The sequence below is a fragment of the Hemiscyllium ocellatum genome, chromosome 35 (genome assembly GCF_020745735.1).
Source record: "Hemiscyllium ocellatum isolate sHemOce1 chromosome 35, sHemOce1.pat.X.cur, whole genome shotgun sequence".
Classification (NCBI taxonomy): domain Eukaryota; kingdom Metazoa; phylum Chordata; class Chondrichthyes; order Orectolobiformes; family Hemiscylliidae; genus Hemiscyllium; species Hemiscyllium ocellatum.
Genome location: NC_083435.1, coordinates 11923717 through 11942397, shown reverse-complemented (window position 1 = coordinate 11942397; position 18681 = coordinate 11923717). Strand labels below are relative to the sequence as shown.

General features: G+C 43.9%; 1 protein-coding gene across 2 annotated transcripts in view; it reads left to right on the top strand.

The window, feature by feature from the left end:
- The first annotated feature begins 9258 nt into the window (after positions 1-9258).
- The window catches only part of LOC132832421 (zinc-binding protein A33-like), a 16111-nt gene continuing 6688 nt past the window's right edge, over positions 9259-18681 (top strand). Inside the window, exons 1-5 of one of the 2 annotated variants that reach the window (XM_060850398.1) lie at positions 9259-9677; positions 9759-9854; positions 9948-10181; positions 16024-16046; positions 17838-17953. In XM_060850398.1, the coding sequence (XP_060706381.1) occupies positions 9267-9677; positions 9759-9854; positions 9948-10181; positions 16024-16046; positions 17838-17953 (880 nt within the window). In that variant the 5' untranslated portion in view covers positions 9259-9266. The remainder of the gene's footprint in view (positions 9678-9758; positions 9855-9947; positions 10182-16023; positions 16047-17837; positions 17954-18681) is intronic. The other variant, XM_060850399.1, reaches the window with a different exon arrangement.

Below are 18681 nucleotides of genomic sequence, written 5' to 3'. Positions count from 1 at the left end.
TTAGTTTGGAGGAAGTGGGAGGATTGGAAAGAGAAGTTATTCAGGGTGAGGACCAGTTCAGTCAGTCGAAGGAGGGTGTCAGTGGAAGGGTACTGGTTGGTGCGGCGGGAAAGGAAGAAGCGGAGGGCTTTGAGTCCTTCGTGATGGGGGATGGAGGTGTACAGGGACTGGATGTCCATAGTGAAAATAAGGCGTTGGGGACCGGGGAAGCGAAAATCCTGGAGGAGGTGGAGGGCGTGGGTGGTGTCCCGAACGTAGGTGGGGAGTTCTTGGACTAAAGGGGACAGGACCGTGTCGAGGTATTGGGAGATGAGTTCGGTGGGGCAGGAGCAGGCTGAGACAATGGGTCGGCCGGGGCAGGCAGGTTTGTGGATTTTGGGCAGGAGGTAGAAACGGGCGGTGCGGGGTTGTGGGACTATGAGGTTGGAGGCGGTGGATGGGAGATCCCCTGAGGTGATGAGGTCCTGGATGGTCTGGGAGATGATGGTTTGGTGGTGGGAGGTGGGGTCGTGGTCAAGGGGGCGATGAGAGGAGGCGTCCGCGAGCTGGCGTTTGGCTTCAGCGGTATACAGTTCAGTGCGCCATACAACCACCGCGCCTCCCTTGTCTGCGGGTTTGATGGTGAGGTTGGGATTGGAGCGGAGGTAGTGGGGGGCTGCACGTTCTGAGGGTGAGAGTTTGGAGTGGGTAAGAGGGGTGGACAGGTTGAGTCGGTTAATGTCACGGCGGCAGTTGGCTATAAAGAGGTCGAGGGCAGTTGGCTATACTCCTGGGAGCCAAGTTTTCCGAGGTTTCTCGGTCTGCCTCTTTGTTTATGCGGTACCAGTTTCAACGAGCCTGCCCTGAGGGGATTGGGACTGCAGTGCTAATCGGGCTGGGAACTTGCTGTGAAGCCTGTTTGGGAAGTGTATTCTCTGGACTGGGAGTAGCTTGGCCATGTCTGGTTTCGACTTTAGCCAGTTTGGTCAAGACTGGAGCATTGTGGGTGTGTTCTGTGTGTGTTGGCCGGCTTGATTTCTGTATTTCTTTGTGGTTATGCTGTGGGTGGGCAGGGCGGCAGATCTTTCTCCCGCAGTCTACCTTGCATCTTTGTGGATTTCAATGTAAAAGAGCCATCTTAATCTTGCTTCAAGTACATGACTTAACAGGTATGGCATAGACAATGACTTTTTCAACATTGGGCGATAGAGAAAGTGAAATGAAGATCTAATTAACACGGTAAGAAAGTAGTTTTTTAGTGAAAACTATTGCATGTTCCATGCACATGAGGCATTCCCAACGAGATTTTATTATCAACCTGTTTATTGACTTTATTACACATCTCTGGAGCATGTAGGACTTAAATCTGGGTCTTCGAGGTAGGGACACCACCACTGTACCACAAAAGGGCTTAGAGACATTCACAAAGCTTTGTTCAACGTCAAGGAAGGAATTAATTCCAGTTCACCGATGAGGCTCCTCTTAAGCACTCTCCACTGCTGAATGATGTGCTGAATCATAGCTGAATCACAGACAGTGAAGAAAGCAAAGCTGAACAGAACTGCAAAAATCAGACACATAAGTTTAAAAACAAATTGTAAGGGTGAGTCTACTTGACCAATGTTAGAGCTAAGCCAGACAATGTGAGTGGAATATGAAAAGATATCAGCTTTTTAAAAAAATTGTCTGTGATACAAAGATTGGGATACTTTGCTTTGATGAACAGATATGATGGTGTACTGGTTATATCAATGGAGTAATACTCCAGAGGCCCAGGCTAATACACTGGGGAGTCAGATCCCAATCCTATCACAGTGAGTTCAATTCAGAAATCTGGAATGTAAAGCTAATCTCAGCAATAGTGTCTGTATGAAATGTCAGCAAATGTGTGAAATCCCAACTGGCTCACTTATTTCCTTTAGGGGAGGTAAATTGTCACCCTTGCCTAGTCTGACCTACATGTGACTCAGAACCACAGCAAAGTGGTTGAATTTTAACTGTCCTCTAAAATAGCCCCATAAGTCACTCAGTTCAACGGCAATTAGAGATGGGCTGCAAATGCCCCAGCCCATGAAAGAACAGGGAAGACTGAGAAGGAACCAATAAACACTAACAATGTGCGTTCCAATGTTGGGCGAAGGATAAGGTGAACTGATATTTTGACAAGCATGGTCCTGACATATTGAACTATGAGACCCAAGGCTGGTATTTTACCCAAGTGGTGAACAGTGAAACACTCAGAGCCACAGAGCAAACTGGAAACATGAAGACAGGAGAATAAATGTCTGCAGGGCCTTCACACAGAAGTAAATATTTGGGCCAAGGCAAATGAGAGAAGAAATTCTGTTCTTGCTACATTCTATTAATCAGTGGATTCTCCACAATTTCAGACTTTGGAGTCCTGGCCATTCTCAACACAATCAAAGGAAGGAAACATGGGATTTTTTCAGGGATTTTTGAGAAGATTTATAACACAAATTGAGAGTCTAGATTTAAGTTTGTTCACTGAGCTGGAAGGTTCATTTTCAGACATTTCATCACCATACTAGATAACATCATCAGTGAGTCTCATGAGTCCCACAATTCATCTGGGGATCTGGTGCTATGTCCATTTTCTATTTATGTGTTTTGGTTTCTTAGGGTGGGTTAAATCATTTCCGATTCTTTTTCTGAGAGGATGAGGGTAGATGGGGTCCAAATCAATGTGCTTACAGGTGGAGTTCCAGTTGGAATGCCATGCTTCTCAGAATTCTCATGCATGTCTCTGTTTGGCTTGGAGGAAAAAGTGAGGTCTGCAGATGCTGGAGATCAGAGCTGAAAATGTGTTGCTGGAAAAGTGCAGCAGGTCAGGCAGCATCCAAGGAACAGGAAATTCGACATTTCGGGCATAAGCCCTTCATCAGGAATGAGGAACGTGTGTCCAGCAGGCTAAGATAAAAGGTAGGGAGGAGGGACTTGGGGGAGGGGCGATGGAGATGTGATAGGTGGAAGGAGGTCAAGGTGAGGATGATAGGCCAGAGTGGGGTGGGGGCGGAGAGGTCAGGAAGAAGATTACAGGTTAGGAGGGAGGTGCTGAGTTCAAGGGAATCGACTGAGACAAGGTGTGGGGAGGGGAAATGTGGAAACTGGAGAAATCTGAGTTCATCCCTTGTGGTTGGAAGGTTCCCAGGCAGAAGATGAGGTGCTCTTCCTCCAACCGTCGTGTTGTTATGATCTGGCGATGGAGGAGTCCAAGGACCTGCATGTCCTTGGTGGAGTGGGAGGGAGAGTTAAAGTGTTGAGCCACGGGGTGGTTGGGTTGGTTGGTCCAGTCATCCCAGAGGTGTTCCCTGAAGCGTTCCGCAAGTAGGCGGCCCATCTCCCCAATATAGAGGAAGCCACATCGGGTGCAGCGGATACAATAGATGATGTGTGTGGAGGTGCAGGTGAATTTGTGGTGGATGTCAGTGTTGGGGCCACTGCTGTTTTTAATACACATAAATGATCTAGAAGAGGGCACTGTTGGTATGGTCAGCAAGTTTGCAGATGACACAAAGATTGGTGAACTAGCAGAAAGCATGAGGGACTGTCAGACAATACAGGAGGATACAGATAGACTGGAGAGTTGGGCTGGAAAGTAGCAGATGGCTTTCAATCCAGACAAATGTGAGGTGATGCATTTAGGCAAGTCTAATTCTAGAGCGAATTATACAATGAATGGAAGAGCCTTGGGAAAAATTGATGGGCAGAGAATTCTGGGAGTGCAGGTCCATTGTACCCTGAAGGTTGCTGCACAGGTGGATAGAGTGGTCAAAAAAGAGAAGGCATATAATATGCTTGCTGTCATTGGATGGGGTATTGAGTATAAGAGCTGACAAATCATGTTACAATTGTACAAGACATTGGTTCGGTCGCATTTAGAATACTGTGTACAAATCTGGTTGCCAAATGGGCAGCATGGTGGCACTCACAGCACCAGTGACCTGGGTTCAATTCCTGCCTCAGGCAACTGTCTGTGTGGAGTTTGCATGTTCTCCTCGTGTCTGCGTGGGTTTCCTTTGTGTGCTCCTGTGGTCCCACAGTCTAAAGATGTGCAGGTTAAACGAATTGGCCATGCTAAATTGCCCGTAGTGTTAGATGAAGGGGTAAATGTAGGGGAATGGGTCTGGGTGGGTTGCTCTTCAGAGGGTCGGAGTGGACTTGTTGGGCTGAAGGGCCTGTTTCCACACTGTAAGTAATCAAATCACTACCAAAAGGATAAGGATGCTTTAGAGAGGGTATAGAGAAGGTTTATGAGGATGTTACCTGGTATATAAGGTGCTAGCTATGAAGAGAGGTTGAGTGGTTTAGGTTTATTTTCACTAGGAAAAAAGAGGTTGAGGGGGGACCTGATTGAAGTTTACAAAATCATGAAGGGTATAGACAGGGTGGATAGAGATAAACTTGTTCCCAGGGTGAAGGATTCAATAACCAGAGGTCATGCTTTCAAGGTGAGAGATGGAAAGTTTAAGGGGATACACACGGCAAGTACTTCACACAGAGGGTGGTGGGCGTTTGGAATGCATTGCCAGCAGAGGTGGTAGAGGTAGACATGGTGGATTCATTTAAGATGCATTTGGACAGATGCATGAGTAGATGGGGAGCAGAGGAATATAAATGCTTAGGAATTGACCGACAGGTTTAGACAGTACATTTGGATCGGCTCAGGCTTGAAGGGCTGAAGGGCCTGTTCTGGGCTGTAAATTTTCTTTTTTTTTGTACTGGTGTAAGGCTCAAGGGTTTGTAGCTCCTTATCTTCTCGCTTCCTCCCTTCTTAAATAGTGGGGTGATATTTGACAACTGAAGATGGTAGTTTCAAAGACCTTTGTTGAACCTGGCAAGGACTGGGCCAGCCTACTACCCAATGTTTTACTGATACAGTACTGCCAGCATTTCCTATGGTACCAAATGACGAGACTGGTAATCCAGACAACTGTGGAGGGGGTGGGGGTGTGGAGAAGGAGAATGCTCAAGTGTACTTGTGTAGGCAGTGAGGATATAGGGCCTGCTTGGGAAACATTAAAGACAAAGGTCCATTTGGTATGCAAGATGCATTAGTTCGGGGTAAATATAGGGTAGGGGAAATGGGTCTGACTGGGTTGCTCTTCAGACTTGTTGGGCTGAAGGGCCTGTTTCCACACTGTAGGGATTCTATAATAAATATATATGAAAAGAAATGAATGTGAAAGTACGGGACACAGATCAAGAAATGTGACCGCACGAAAAAATACGATAATGACTAACTGATACTGGTAGACCCATTGTGATTTCAAGCATTTTCTAATTTCAGGACGGCATAATCAGAATTCCGTGATACAATCCCTCATTATTCCCTAGCAGCAAATTACTGCAGATTCTGGAATCTGTACTGAAAACAAGAAATACTGGAGATCACAACGGGTCAGATTTTAAAAAATATTTAAAATATACGTTATTCATAAAATATTTTGATGATCTGGACATTTGGTCATGCCATACATCCGTAAACATTCCATTTCTTGGTATACAGAGACAGAGTAATCATTTATATATACAGATCTGTACAATCCCATATTTAGCTGAGGTGTCAGCAGAGCCCAAATGACCATGTGGGCCCCCTGTTCTTCTTAGGCAGGCAGATGTTACACCGTGGTCTTTCCCCACCGTGCCTTGGCGGCAGCTGCCCCAAGCTTCAGCGCATCCCTCAACACGTAGTCCTGGACCTTGGAATATGCCAGTCTGCAACACTCAGCCGGGGTCAACTCCTTCAGCTGGAAGATCAACAGGTTTCAGACCGCCCAGAGAGCGTCCTTCACCAAGTTGCTGATCCTCCAGGCACAGCGGGTCAGATAGCATCCATGGGGAGAGGGCAAGCTAACATTTCGAGTCTACATGACTCTTCATCAGAGATGATGTGAAGTGGCGGGAGCAATATTTATGCATTAGTTGGGGGGGGGGGGGTTGCTGCTGAATGGAGTGCTGAGGGAGAAAAGATTAAATGATCAAAATGTGTGAATGGCAGAATAATGGGGTGTGATTTTTGACCCGAACTTTTAGAATGGGTTGCATGTTTTAGTTCATTAATATGTAAATCCCAGATTCCTTCCAGACACATTCTCAAGATAACTTAAGGCTTTATATATAAAAGGTCATGATTTGGAGATGCCAGTGTTGGGCTGGGGTGTACAAAATTAAAAATCACACATCACCAGGTTATAGTCCAACAGGTTTAATTGGAAGCACACTAGCTTTCGGAGCGACGCTCCTTCATCAGATGATTGTGGAGGGCTCGATCGTAACACAGAATTTATCACAAAAATTTATAGTGGGATGTAACTGAAATTATACGTTGAAAAATTGATTGTTAAGCCTTTTATCTGTTAGAATACAGTGATAGCTTCACTTCTTTCATGTGTAAATCACAAAACCTTTCTTTAAAAGTTGCATTCTCAGGTTAGCTGTTAACAATGGTGACATCTAGACAATATGTTGAAGGTGTTTGCTCCCGTGTTCTCTGTCTATTCCAATGATGTTTAGATTGATTCTAATCTAAAAAGTGAGATAACAGAGTTTTACATAAATTCATGCAGTTTTTGAGCTCAGAGTTTGACATGAATGTATGCAGATTTTGAGCGAAGTACAATGTAACTCTGCAAGTATAAATTCACCCCACAAAATATATGTGTGCGTGTGGGTATTTGTCTTTCTGTCTGTGTATGTCTGTCTGGGTTGGGGGTTGTGAGTGTGAGTATGTGTGTGTGTGTAGTGAGTGCAGAGTGTCTTAAGTCTGTGAGGGGGTGCATGTGTGCGTTTGGGAGTGTGTGTGTCCATAAGGGTGTGTGTGGATGTCTGTGTGTCTGTGTGTACCTGTGTCCATGTGTATGTGAGAGTGTGTGTGTGTAGTGCAATGGTGATCACCTGTAATGTGACATGAATCCAAGGTCCTGAGGCCCTCCCTTTGGGTACTGAACTTAGCTATCAGCCATTGTTCGTAGCAAACTGCCCAGCTCTTAGGACAACTCCATACAACCCTGTCACGGTGGACACTGCCAGACGTGTCAGATTGTGAACATAGATACCACTATTACACGTGGGAACACCTCTCCCCTTGTACATGGCAGATACTCAAGTGACTCAGCCAACGTTGTCTATCTTATATGTTGCAGGCAAGGATGCCCAGAGGCATGGTACATTGGGGAAACTGAGCAAAGACTACGACAACGGATGAATGGATACCATACAACAATCAACAGACAGGAGGGTTCCTTCCCAGTTGGGGAATACTTCAAGGGTCCAGGACATTCAGCCTTGGACCTTCGGGTGACCATCCTCCAAGGTGGACTTCAGGACAGGCAGCAGAGAAAAGTGGCCGAGCAGAGGCTGATAGCTAAGTTCAGTCCCCATAGGGAGGGCCTCAACCGGGACCTTGGGTTCATGTCACATTACAGGTGATCACCATTGCACTACACACACTCACATACCTACAGACACAGGTACACACAGACACCCACACACACCCTTATAGACACACATACTCACACATGCACTCACTACACACACACAGCCACACACACATACACACACAACCCCCACTCCAGACACACACACACACACACACACACACACACACACACAGCCACACACTTTCTCACACTCACAACCCCCACTCCAGACAGACACACACACACACACACACACACACACACACACACACTTTTGTGGGGTGAATTTGTACTTGCATAGTTACATAGATTAGACTTACAGTGTGGAAACAGGCCCTTCGGCCCAACAAGTCCACACCGACCCGCCGAAGCGAAACCCACCCATACCCCTACATTACCCCTTACCTAACACTACGGGCAATTTTAGCACATCTTTGGACTGTGGGAGGAAACCGGAGCACCCGGAGGAAACCCACGCAGACACGGGGAGAACGTGCAAACTCCACACAGTCAGTCGCCTGAGTCGGGAATTGAACCCGGGTCTCTGGCGCTGTGAGGCAGCAGTGCTAACCACTGTGCCACCGTGCCGCCCCATAGTTGCATAGCTCAAAAACTGCATGCATTCATGTAGAACTCTGAGCTCAAAAACTGCATGAATTTATATAAAACTCTGTTATCTCACTTTTTAGATTAGAATCAATCTGAACATCATGGCACAGACAGAGAACACAGGGGGGCCAACATCTTCAACATATTGTCTAGCTATCACCATTGTTAACAGCGAACCCGAGAATACAACTTTAAAAATTTACACATGAAAGAAGTGAAACTATCACTGTATTCTGACAGATGAAAGGCTTAACAGACAATCAATTTTTCAATGTATAATTTCAGTTACATCACACTGTAAATTTTTGTATGAATTCTGTGTTACGATAGAGCCCTCCACTATCACCTGATGAAGGAGCGTCGCTCCGAAAGCTAGTGTGCTTCCAATTAAACCTGTTGGGCTCTAACCTGGTGTTGTATGATTTTTAACTATATAAAAGGTGACATCTCATTGAAGGTGTGAGGTTAGAGTCTGTCTGTATCCCAATCTTAAACCAAATTGGTTCTATTTCCAGAGCAAACAAATCACATCTCGCCAGGTTCTCCTCCAACACGTTTATTTGGAAGCACTAGCTTACAACCGCTGCTACTTCATCACGGAGCTCCACATCATGACCAAAGTAGGAATTCATAAAATGTTACACAGATTGACTAATTGGCTGCCTGCGGACTGTGCGCCTTTTGAACAAAATAAAATGTATCTGCAATTGTAATTCTGTAAATGCAAGTTCACTCCACATTCACATGCGTGCATGTGAAAGACAGAGACGGAGAGTGGGTGTTTGCGCGGTGCGTGTTTGGTAGCGTGTGATTTGGAGGAGCCGGTGTTGGACTGGGGTGGACAAGGTTAACAACTCAGATGATGAAGAAGCAGCGTATCGAAAGCCAGTGCTTCCAAATAAACCTGTTGGACTACAACTGCTGGTGTAGGATTTTTAACTTTGGTAGAGTGCGTGAGTGAGTGTGACAGTGTCTCAGCCTGTGAGGGGGTGTGTGCATGGGTGTGAGTATGGGGGCGTACGTGTGTGTGTCTGAGAGAGAGCTTAATGCATAAGAGAGGGTCTAGCGTGTGGATATGAACTTGTCGGGTGTCTGTGTGTGAGAGCGTATAGTAGTGGAGTCACCTGTGGTATGATATGAACCCAAGGTCCCGATTGAGACCATCCCTAGAGGGCACTACCGTAGCGCTGGAGTATCGAAGCTGAAAGCGGTTTGAATCAGGAAGTGCTGAGAGTGAACATGGCTTCCAGACAGCAGCTTCTGAGTTTCACCGAAGAGACAATTTGTCCCATTTGTCTGGATTTCTTCACCGATCCGGTTATACTGGAGTGTGGACACAACTTCTGCCGCTCCTGTATCACCCAGAGTTGGGAAAACAAGGAGATAAACTCCTGCCCGCAATGTAGAGAGGGGTTTCAGGGAAGAAACCTCAGGGTAAATCGGGCCTTAGCGAATCTGGCGGAGAAGGCTCGAAAATTAAAGCTGGATCCGAAAGACGAAAAAAGTAAACGTCACTGTGAGGATCATCAGGAAGAACTGAAGCTGTTTTGTGAAACTGACAAGAAATTGATCTGTTTGATTTGTAGAGATTCGCGGGAACACAGAGAGCACCGCTTCATCCCGGTTAAAGAGGCTGTTGAACATTATAGGGTAAAGAGAGAGTGAGTTATTTCAACACATTTCTGTGCTTTGATACTTCCTTTCGGTATTTTTTCTCTCTCTCAATTCCAGGATCAGCTGAAATCTGCCGTAGATTCTCTCACAGAGAAGAAATCGGCGGTTCTACAAACTGAACTGACCCAGAAACGGAAGATTTCCGAAGTGAGGGTGAGGTCTCCCTGTGCTGATTTTCTGGGATCTCGGTTAGTTTTGTTCCCTTTACCGCGGGACATTAATGAGGTTTCACATTTCATTTGGTAGGAACAGGCGGGCAGTCTGCAGACCCACATCACATCCGAGTTCACTAAAATGCACCAGATTCTCACTGAGAAAGAGCAGCGTTTACTCAGAGATCTCAGGGAAGAAGAGGAGAGGATTGTAGAACGAATGAAGAAAAATCTTGGAGAGATTCAGGAGAATTTAAATTCTGTTGAAGAGAATCTGTTAAAGTTGCAGAGACATATGGAACAAAAAGACGAGCAGACTTTTCTGAAGGTGAGGGAATATATTTTTGGGTCAGTTCAGTCAGCAACAATATAACTCGCGCTAACGACCAAATTAACATGGCATTTACTGCAGAAATAGAATCAAAGGTAATCTGAATTTTTGCATGTTCCTGGATAGTTCTGCTATTGTCAGTGGACAAACCATTCTGACACTGTCTGCAGATCTGAGGAACACCAGCTACATTTGGGAATGATTTATCCTGATTCTAATATTTGTTTTGTGATTATATTTATATTTCCAAATTTAATGTCCTTTTGGAGCTCACATTGTAATCCAGTTCGATTACATGTGGTATGTGTCTCTGTGTAGATCCTTGAGGGCAGTAATTATTCCCAATCCCAAGTGCTAGTGAGAGTAGTAATAGGGGGCTAGGGCAGATGAGTGCACAGCAAAGGAGCTGCTGTAAGGGGCAAGGATTCATATTTTTGGATCATTGGGACCTCTTTTGTGGTAGTTGTGATCTGTATAAGAAGAGCAGGTTGCAGGTGAATTGGAAGGGAGGCAATATCCTGGCATGGGGATTTGCTTGTGCTACTTGAGAGGCTTTAAATGAGTAAGGTGGGGTCAGGTTGGGAATGAAAGAGATAGTGAGAAAAGAGATAACTCTGCAGCTGGTAAAGAAGAGAAGGGGAGCAAGTTAACTAGCCGTGGCAGGTCAGGGCACAGCAGAGAATGAGGTAAGACTGATAAATTAAACTGCATTTATTTCACACCAAGAGGCCTAACAGGTAAGGCAGATGAACTGAGGGCATTGTTGGGAAGGTGGGACTGCGATATCATAGCTATTACAGAAATGTGGCTCATGGAGAGGCAGGACTGGCAGCCTAATGTTCCCCAGTAAAGATGCTGTATAATGAATGGAAAGGGGACAAGAGGAAAGGGAGAGTGGCATTTTTACAAAAGAATAATGTTACAGTTGAACTTAAGAGGATATTCCTGACAGCATGTCCAGTGAAGCTATTTGGGTGGAATTGAGGAATAAGAAAGGGACGATCACTTTATGGCAGTTGAGTTGTCAACCCCTAGTAGTCAGCTGGAAATTGAGAAGCAAATTTGTATGGAGACCAGAGTTATCTGTCAGAATCATAGCGTGGTAATGGTAAGTGATTTAACGTTTAAAACATAGATCAGAACTGCGATAGTATTATTGGATCAGATGGAGAGGAATTTGTAAAATGTGTACAAGAAAGATTTCTTGTTCAGTATGTGGATGCACCTCCTACAGAAGGAGCAAAATGTGACCTTTTCTTGGGAATAGGGCAGGGCAAGTGTCTGAGGTGTCAGTGGAGTAGCATTTTGGGCAAGTGAATTTAATTGTATTAGTATTAGTTTTAAAACAGTGATGGGAAAGGATCTAAAAGGTAAAGTTTTAAATTGGAGGAAGACCAATTTTGATGGTCTGAGGCAAGAACTTTCAAAAGTTGATTGGTGGTGGGTATTTACAGGTAAAGGAACTTTTTGAAAATTGGAAGCCTTCAAAATGAGATAATGAGAGTTCGGAAACAGTATTTTTCTATTCTGGTGAAAGGCAAGGCTGGTAGGTGTAGGGAATGCTGGATCACTAGAGAAGTTGAGGTTCTGGTCAAGAAAAAGAAGGAAACAAACAGGTACAGACAGCAGACATTGAGTAAATCCCGACAGCAGTAGGAATATACTTATGAGGGAAACCAGGAGGGCACAAAAAGGACATGAGCTAGCTTTGGCAAATAGCATGTAGAGAAGTAAAAGGATTTCTATAAATATATTAAGGACAAAAGGGTAACCACAGAGAGAAAAATGCCCCTTAAAGATCAGCAAGACTACCGATGCGTGGAACGACAGAAGCTGGATGAGATTACCAAATGGGTATTTGGCTTTGATGTTTGCTGTGCAGAAGGATGTGGAAGCTGGAGAACGTGGGGAAATAAATAGCAATAACTTGAAAAGCCCCAATTCAGAGAGGAGGAGGTGCTGGATGTCTTAAAACACGTAAAGGTGGTTAAATCCGTGGGACCAGATCAGGTGTACCCTAGAACTTTGTAGGTAGTGAGTGACTGATCACTGGCCCCCTTGCTGACTTATCTGTATCATTGATAGCCATAGTCATAGAGATTCATAGACATAGAATCATACAGCACAGAAGCATGCCTTTCTGTCCAACTTGTCCATGCTGACCAAGTTTCCGAAACCAAACTAGTTGCATATGTCTGTGGTTGGCCCATGCCCATCTAAATCTTTCCTAATCATATAGCTGTCCAAAGCGGCTCTATTTTGGTATTCAACAATAAACAATATTCCTTTCCAGTCAGGTTTCCTGAATTATTACATCTGTACTTTTGTACTCCTTGTGCTTAGCTCAATTATTTTCCTTTTCTTCCTCTGATGCCCTTTGTCTGCTGTCTGCTCCATCATTAGCCTCTCTTTCTGAGAAAGATGGAAATTCAAGCTAGCAGTAATGAGACAGGCCGAAACTGAGGTACGTTGCCAAATTAATTGTTCCTTTAGAATGCTGAAGGGTTGTTCTGTTGCAGTCTTAATGAATATATGGGAAATGCAGTATTGTCCTCAGCACTAGCCCTCAGACAGTTTCTCCCTTTCTCCAAAAGCTCTTCACTGATCAATCTTCAATGCTCAAATAAAGCTAGCTCCACTGACAGCTGTAACATGAAAGGATGCTGGGAGCTGTCAGAAAAATGTCTGGGGTCTCATAAGACCGGAGGTTGGCCAGTGTAGATTAGATTACTTACAGTATGGAAACAGGCCCTCCGGCCCAACAAGTCCACACCGACCCGCCGAAGCGCAACCCACCCATACCCCTACATTTACCCCTTACCTAACACTACGGGCAATTTAGCATGGCCAATTCACCTGACCCGCACATCTTTGTGACTGTGGGAGGAAACCGGAGCACCCGGAGGAAACCCACACAGACACGGGGAGAATGTGCAAACTCCACACAGTCAGTCGCCTGAGGCGGGAATTGAACCCAGGTCCCTGGCGCTGTGAGGCAGCAGTGCTAACCACTGTGCCACCGTGCCGCCCAAGTGCTACTATTTAAGAAAGGTGGTACGACAAAGTGACTGGTGAGCCTGACATCAGTGGAGAGGGACAGGGTGTTTGAAAAGGCAAGGACAGATTGAGGATAAACATTCCTGATGAAGAGCTTATGCTGAAACATTGACCCTCCTGCTTCTTGGATGCTGCCTGAACTGTTGTGCCTTTTGAGGGCCACACTTATTGACTCCGATCTCCCGCATCTGCAGTCTTCACATTCTCCTAGTCGCCGATTAATGGTAGTCAACATGGCTTTGTGCATGGGAAATCTTGTCTCATTAACTTCAAGAAGTTAGTGTTGAAGTTTATGAAGAAGTGATGAAGAGGATTGATGAGGGCAGAGAGATGGAAGTGATGTAAATGGACTTCAGTAAAATGTTCGACAAGGTTCTGCATGGTACAATGGCTAACAGGGTTAGATCACGTGGAATACTAGGAGAACTAGCCAACAAAATTGGCTCAAAGGTCAGAGACCAAAGGTGGTGGTGGAGGGCTGCTTTTCTGACTGGAGGCCTGTGAAGGGCAATGTGCCACAAGGATCACTGCTTTATGTCATCTATATAAATGATTTGGATGTGAGCAGAGGAGGTATCAAAGGTAAGTTTGCAGATAACACCAACATTAATGGTGCAGTGGACAGTGAAGAAGGATATTTCAAAGTATAATAGGATTTTGATGAAGGAATGGCAGATGGAGTTTAATCTAGATAAATGTGAGATGCTACATTTTTGTAGTGCAAATTAGGGCAGGATTTATATGCTTAATTGTAAGGTCCTGGGGAGAGTTTCTGAACAAAGAGACCTTGGAGTGCAGGTTCATAGTTCATTGAAAGTGAAATCATAGATAGATAAGGTAGTGCAGAAGGTGTTTGGTATGCTGTCCTGTATTCATTGATGCATTGAATATTGGAGTTGGACAGTCTTGTGGTTCTACAGAACATCTTTTAGGCCAAAGTTAAAAATTACACAACATCAGGTTATAGTCCAACAGGTTTAATTGGAAGCACACCAGCTTTTGGAGCGACACTCCTTCATCACCCGAAGGCTAGTGTGCTTCCAATTAAACCTGTTGGACAATAACCTGGTGTTGTGTGATTTTTAACTTTGTACACCCCAGTCCAACACCGGCATCTCCAAATCACGTCTTTTAGGGCAGTGTTGGAACAGTGCATTTAATTCTGGTCTGTCTGCAACAGGAAAGATTTTGCTAAACTTGAAAGGGTTCAGAAAAGTTTGACAAGGATTTTGCCAGGGTCATGTGTTTGAGCTGCTGGGTGAGGCTGCATAGGCTGGGGTTGTTTTCTCTGGAGCAACGGAGGCTAAGGGTGATCTTAGAAGTTTATTTTAAAAATGAGTGACACGAGTAGGGTGAATAGCCAAGTGTAGGAGAGTCTAAAATGACAGAGCATAGATTTAAGGAGAGATGGGAAAGATTTAAAAGGGATCTTTTCAAGCAGAGTGTGGTGTTTGTGTAGAATGAACTGTCAGAGGAAGTGATGGAGGCTGGAACAATAACTATATTTCAAGGCATCTGGATGGGTATCCAAATAGGAGGGGTTTAGAAGGAAATGGGCCAAATGCTGGCAAGTGTGACTGAGTTAGGATATCTGGTTGGTATGGACGAGTGAGACCAAAGGGTCTGTTTCCATGCTGTACAACTCTATGACTCTATGACATACCTTCATTGAAAGGGGCATCGAGTATCAGGATAGATAAGTTATGCTGCTGCTTTATAGAACTTTAGTTAGGCCACAATTGGAATATTTCATATCGTTCTGTTATCACACTAATAAAAGGACGCGAATACTTTGAAAATGGTACAAGAAAGGTTTACCAGGTATGGGGAATTTTAGCTATGAAAAAAGGTTGGAAAGACTGGGTTTGTTTTCACTGGAACGCTGGAGGTTGGGTGGTGACCTGGTAGAAATTTATAAGATTGGCGTGGATAGAGTGGAATGTATTCAGCTTTTTAGCAGGGTGGAGGGGTTAATTACTCAGGACACAGGTTCAAGGTATGAGTGGGGATGTTTAAAAGAGGTGGGTGAAGTAAGTTTTTCACATAAAGGGTGGTGACTGTCTGGAAAACGTTACCAGAGGAGGTGGTGGAAGCAGACACAACAGCAGCATTCAAGAAACATCTGGATGAATATAATGAATAGGAAGGGGATTGGGGGACACAGCTACTGTAAGTGAAGACAGTTTTAATATGAAAGGGCCAAATGTGTTGGTGCAGGCTTGGAGAGCCAAAGGGCCTGTTCCTGTGCTACATTATTCTTTGGGAGCACCAAACAAAAATTCTGCTCCTGTTGATTTTTAAGAGGAAATCTTTCTATCTAAGACTTCATGTTGGCAGCAGGAACTCAAGCTTCCAGCTCCAGCAACCAGCAAAAACCTGCACAACTAACTGAAAGCAAAACCGAAATCCTCAGGACCTGTTTGAGCCTGATCCTGCTCACTCTTGATTCTTTTGTCTTATTATAACACAACCAGGCAGAACTCAAAGCTGCATATTAACTGCCTGTCTGAAGGAGAGATTTCAATGCTATTGTGACAGCATCCCTCTGCAAGAGAAACAGGACAGCACACACCTCTCAAAGGCACAATATCGTCACAGGGACTAATGTTGAGTTCCAGGGTATTTTGCTGCTCCTTAATCTTGTTTCCAAAATGTATTATTTTACATTTTCATGTTGTGTCTGCTCATTTCAGCTGGGGAACTTGGGGATATAAATAGTAGTGTCTGTCTCCTTCTGAAATATGTTACATAACTTTCACTCATTGTGTTTGATTTGTTTCAGGAGGAAGCTTGTTGGGATACAAGGTAGGACATGCTCTGTACTGAAACGCAGCCTTGTACATTTATTTCTTGGTTATTGCCATAGTATTCATTTTCTACTCTTCAGGCAGCCAAAACTTGACTGATTGATTATGTGTGCTTACATAATAACATACTTCTTCACAATTTGATTATATATAATTAATGTACAATATTGTGTTTCATGGCAAGGTATAAGGTAAAGAAAATACAAACGTTCCATGATATGAATTGATCACTGTCTCACAGAGACCGCTTGTATTACTTTGCTTTTTCTACTGACTCAGAGAGCCACATGGTCCATGTTTCCAGTAAATGGAATTCTTGCCCCTGCATGGGTCCTGGACAACCAATCAAGTCATGTTTTTAAGGCAGGATGGCTTACTTACACCATAACATAACCTCACTCTTTAACCCCAACAACCACAGCAACAAAGTTGTGTGTTTATTGAGAGACTTTATAGTAATACAAGGTCTCAACCATTAAAAAGAAGTGTTAGAAAACATTCAGGTAGATATTAATAGTTGTGACCAAGCCCATTTAAAGAATTGTCTTAAATAAACAAATAAAGAGAAGTGGAGAAACTGTGCAAGGGAATTCTGGATTTTCATGTCTCAACAGTCAAGGGCACTGCTGTAGGTAGTGCAGCAACTCACATTAGGAAGGACCAAAAAGCAAAAATAGAGGAACACAGGAGTCCACGAGATTTGTTTTTGCGAACACAATAATTAATTAGATATGAAGGTTTTGGATGGTTTCAGCCATTGCCTTTATTCTATAAACCTTTTTTTTAATAACAGCTCATAGATAAGCTGAATCGTTTCCTGCTGTATGTTTTGTTTTGGTAACTGAAAAGTGGTACCAATTCAGGCCGATGATTAATGTAGGTTTTTGTGCATAAAATAGAGTTCGAGACACAGATGGGCAGCACCATGGCTTAGTGGTTAGCACTACTGCCTCAAAGCACCAGGGACCTGGGTTCGATTCACACCTTGGGTGACTGTCTGTGTAGAGTTTGTACATTTTCCTCATGTCAGTGTAGGTTTCCGCCCACAGTCCAATGACGTGCAGGTTAGGTGCATTGGCTATGCTAAATTACCCATAGTGTTAGGTGCATTAGTCAGGGGTAAATATATGATAGGGGAATAGGTCCGGTTTGGTTATGTTTTGGAGGGTCAGTGTGGACTTGTTGGTTCAAATGGCCTGTTTCCATACTGTAGGGAATCTAATCTAATCTAGATGTTTAGTGGGAAATTCCAAAGTTTGAGGTAAAGCTCTTACAATAACCTTCCTGATTATGAATTCAGTTACATATAGACCAAAGGGATTCCAAGGCCCTCGATTAATTCAAGCTCATCCAACAATAATAATCCAGTTGGAAAGTCAACAACCAAATGGGGAGTGACTAAAATCAGAGATGTCCAAGACAGTGGAAAACAAAAGAAAGCAGGATTCAAAGAGGGTTGTCAAAACCACTTATTACAGAGTTGGACATTTGGCTTTTCAATGGCTTCATCCTTCTTGCTTTGTTCCACAAGCTCTGACTACAATATGGCAAATAAATGTTTAGCAGCTCCTATGGTGTGTGATATGTCGATAACTAATCTGGGTATTCCTTCTTGACACAGGATTTTGATTTAAGAGTTATTTTTTGCTTAGTTACAGAATCAAGATTAACATGTCACTTTCTGCACGTTTGCTGTATGATATAAAAATGCTGAATTTTTGACAATTTAGTTGTTTAAATCATTCCAATAAATTCAAATTGGTGACATGCTCTCTTTTAATGTTTACAGGATTAATGAGGAAAATCAGACACTTTCAATAGCTGTTGGAGCGCTGTCAATTGGACTGTTCAATGGCCCTTTACAGTACACAGCGTTGAGAGAAATGTTTGACAACATTGACCCTGGTAAAGCTTTTACAATTACTTTCCTGATTATGAATTCAGTTCTGAATAGAACAGAGGTTTCAAGGCCCTAGATTAAATTGAGATCATTTAACAATAATAATCTTATTCTGTCTGCAAACTCAGCATACTATTCTCCCTCCATTGCTCTCCTGAATTCTCTTCTTGCTCTCATTCTATCTGCCCCCATGCTATCTCTTCTCTCAATCTCTCTCTCATTTCTTTCTCTTGTGTACTTGTTTCCAACATGCCCCACCAGCTCTTTTCTCTCCTTCATTCTACCCTTTACCAATCCCTTCTTTTTTTTTTAATCCTCACTCATGATCTTTCTCTGAAACACAGTCCATACAATTGTCTTTATTTTGTTCTCTATGACAGTTCTATTATGTGTGCTCTAAGTTAATTTAGTGTCTGGTATCTACAGGGTGAGAATCTCTCTCTCTCTCTTTCTCTCTCCCTCTCTCCCACATACATGCTCACACAAAATCACACTCACTCACTCATTCACTCACACACTTTCACACTCACTTTCACACACACATGTACTCGCTCGCTCACTCACTTCCTCTTTCTGCCTCATACACCACACACACATTCTCTCTCTCTCGCATACACACAAACTCTCACTCACTCACACACTCACTGTCACACACACATGCTCTCGCTCTCACTCGCTCACTCACGCACTCATTTACTCACTCTCTCTGACTCACACACCACACGCAAACTTT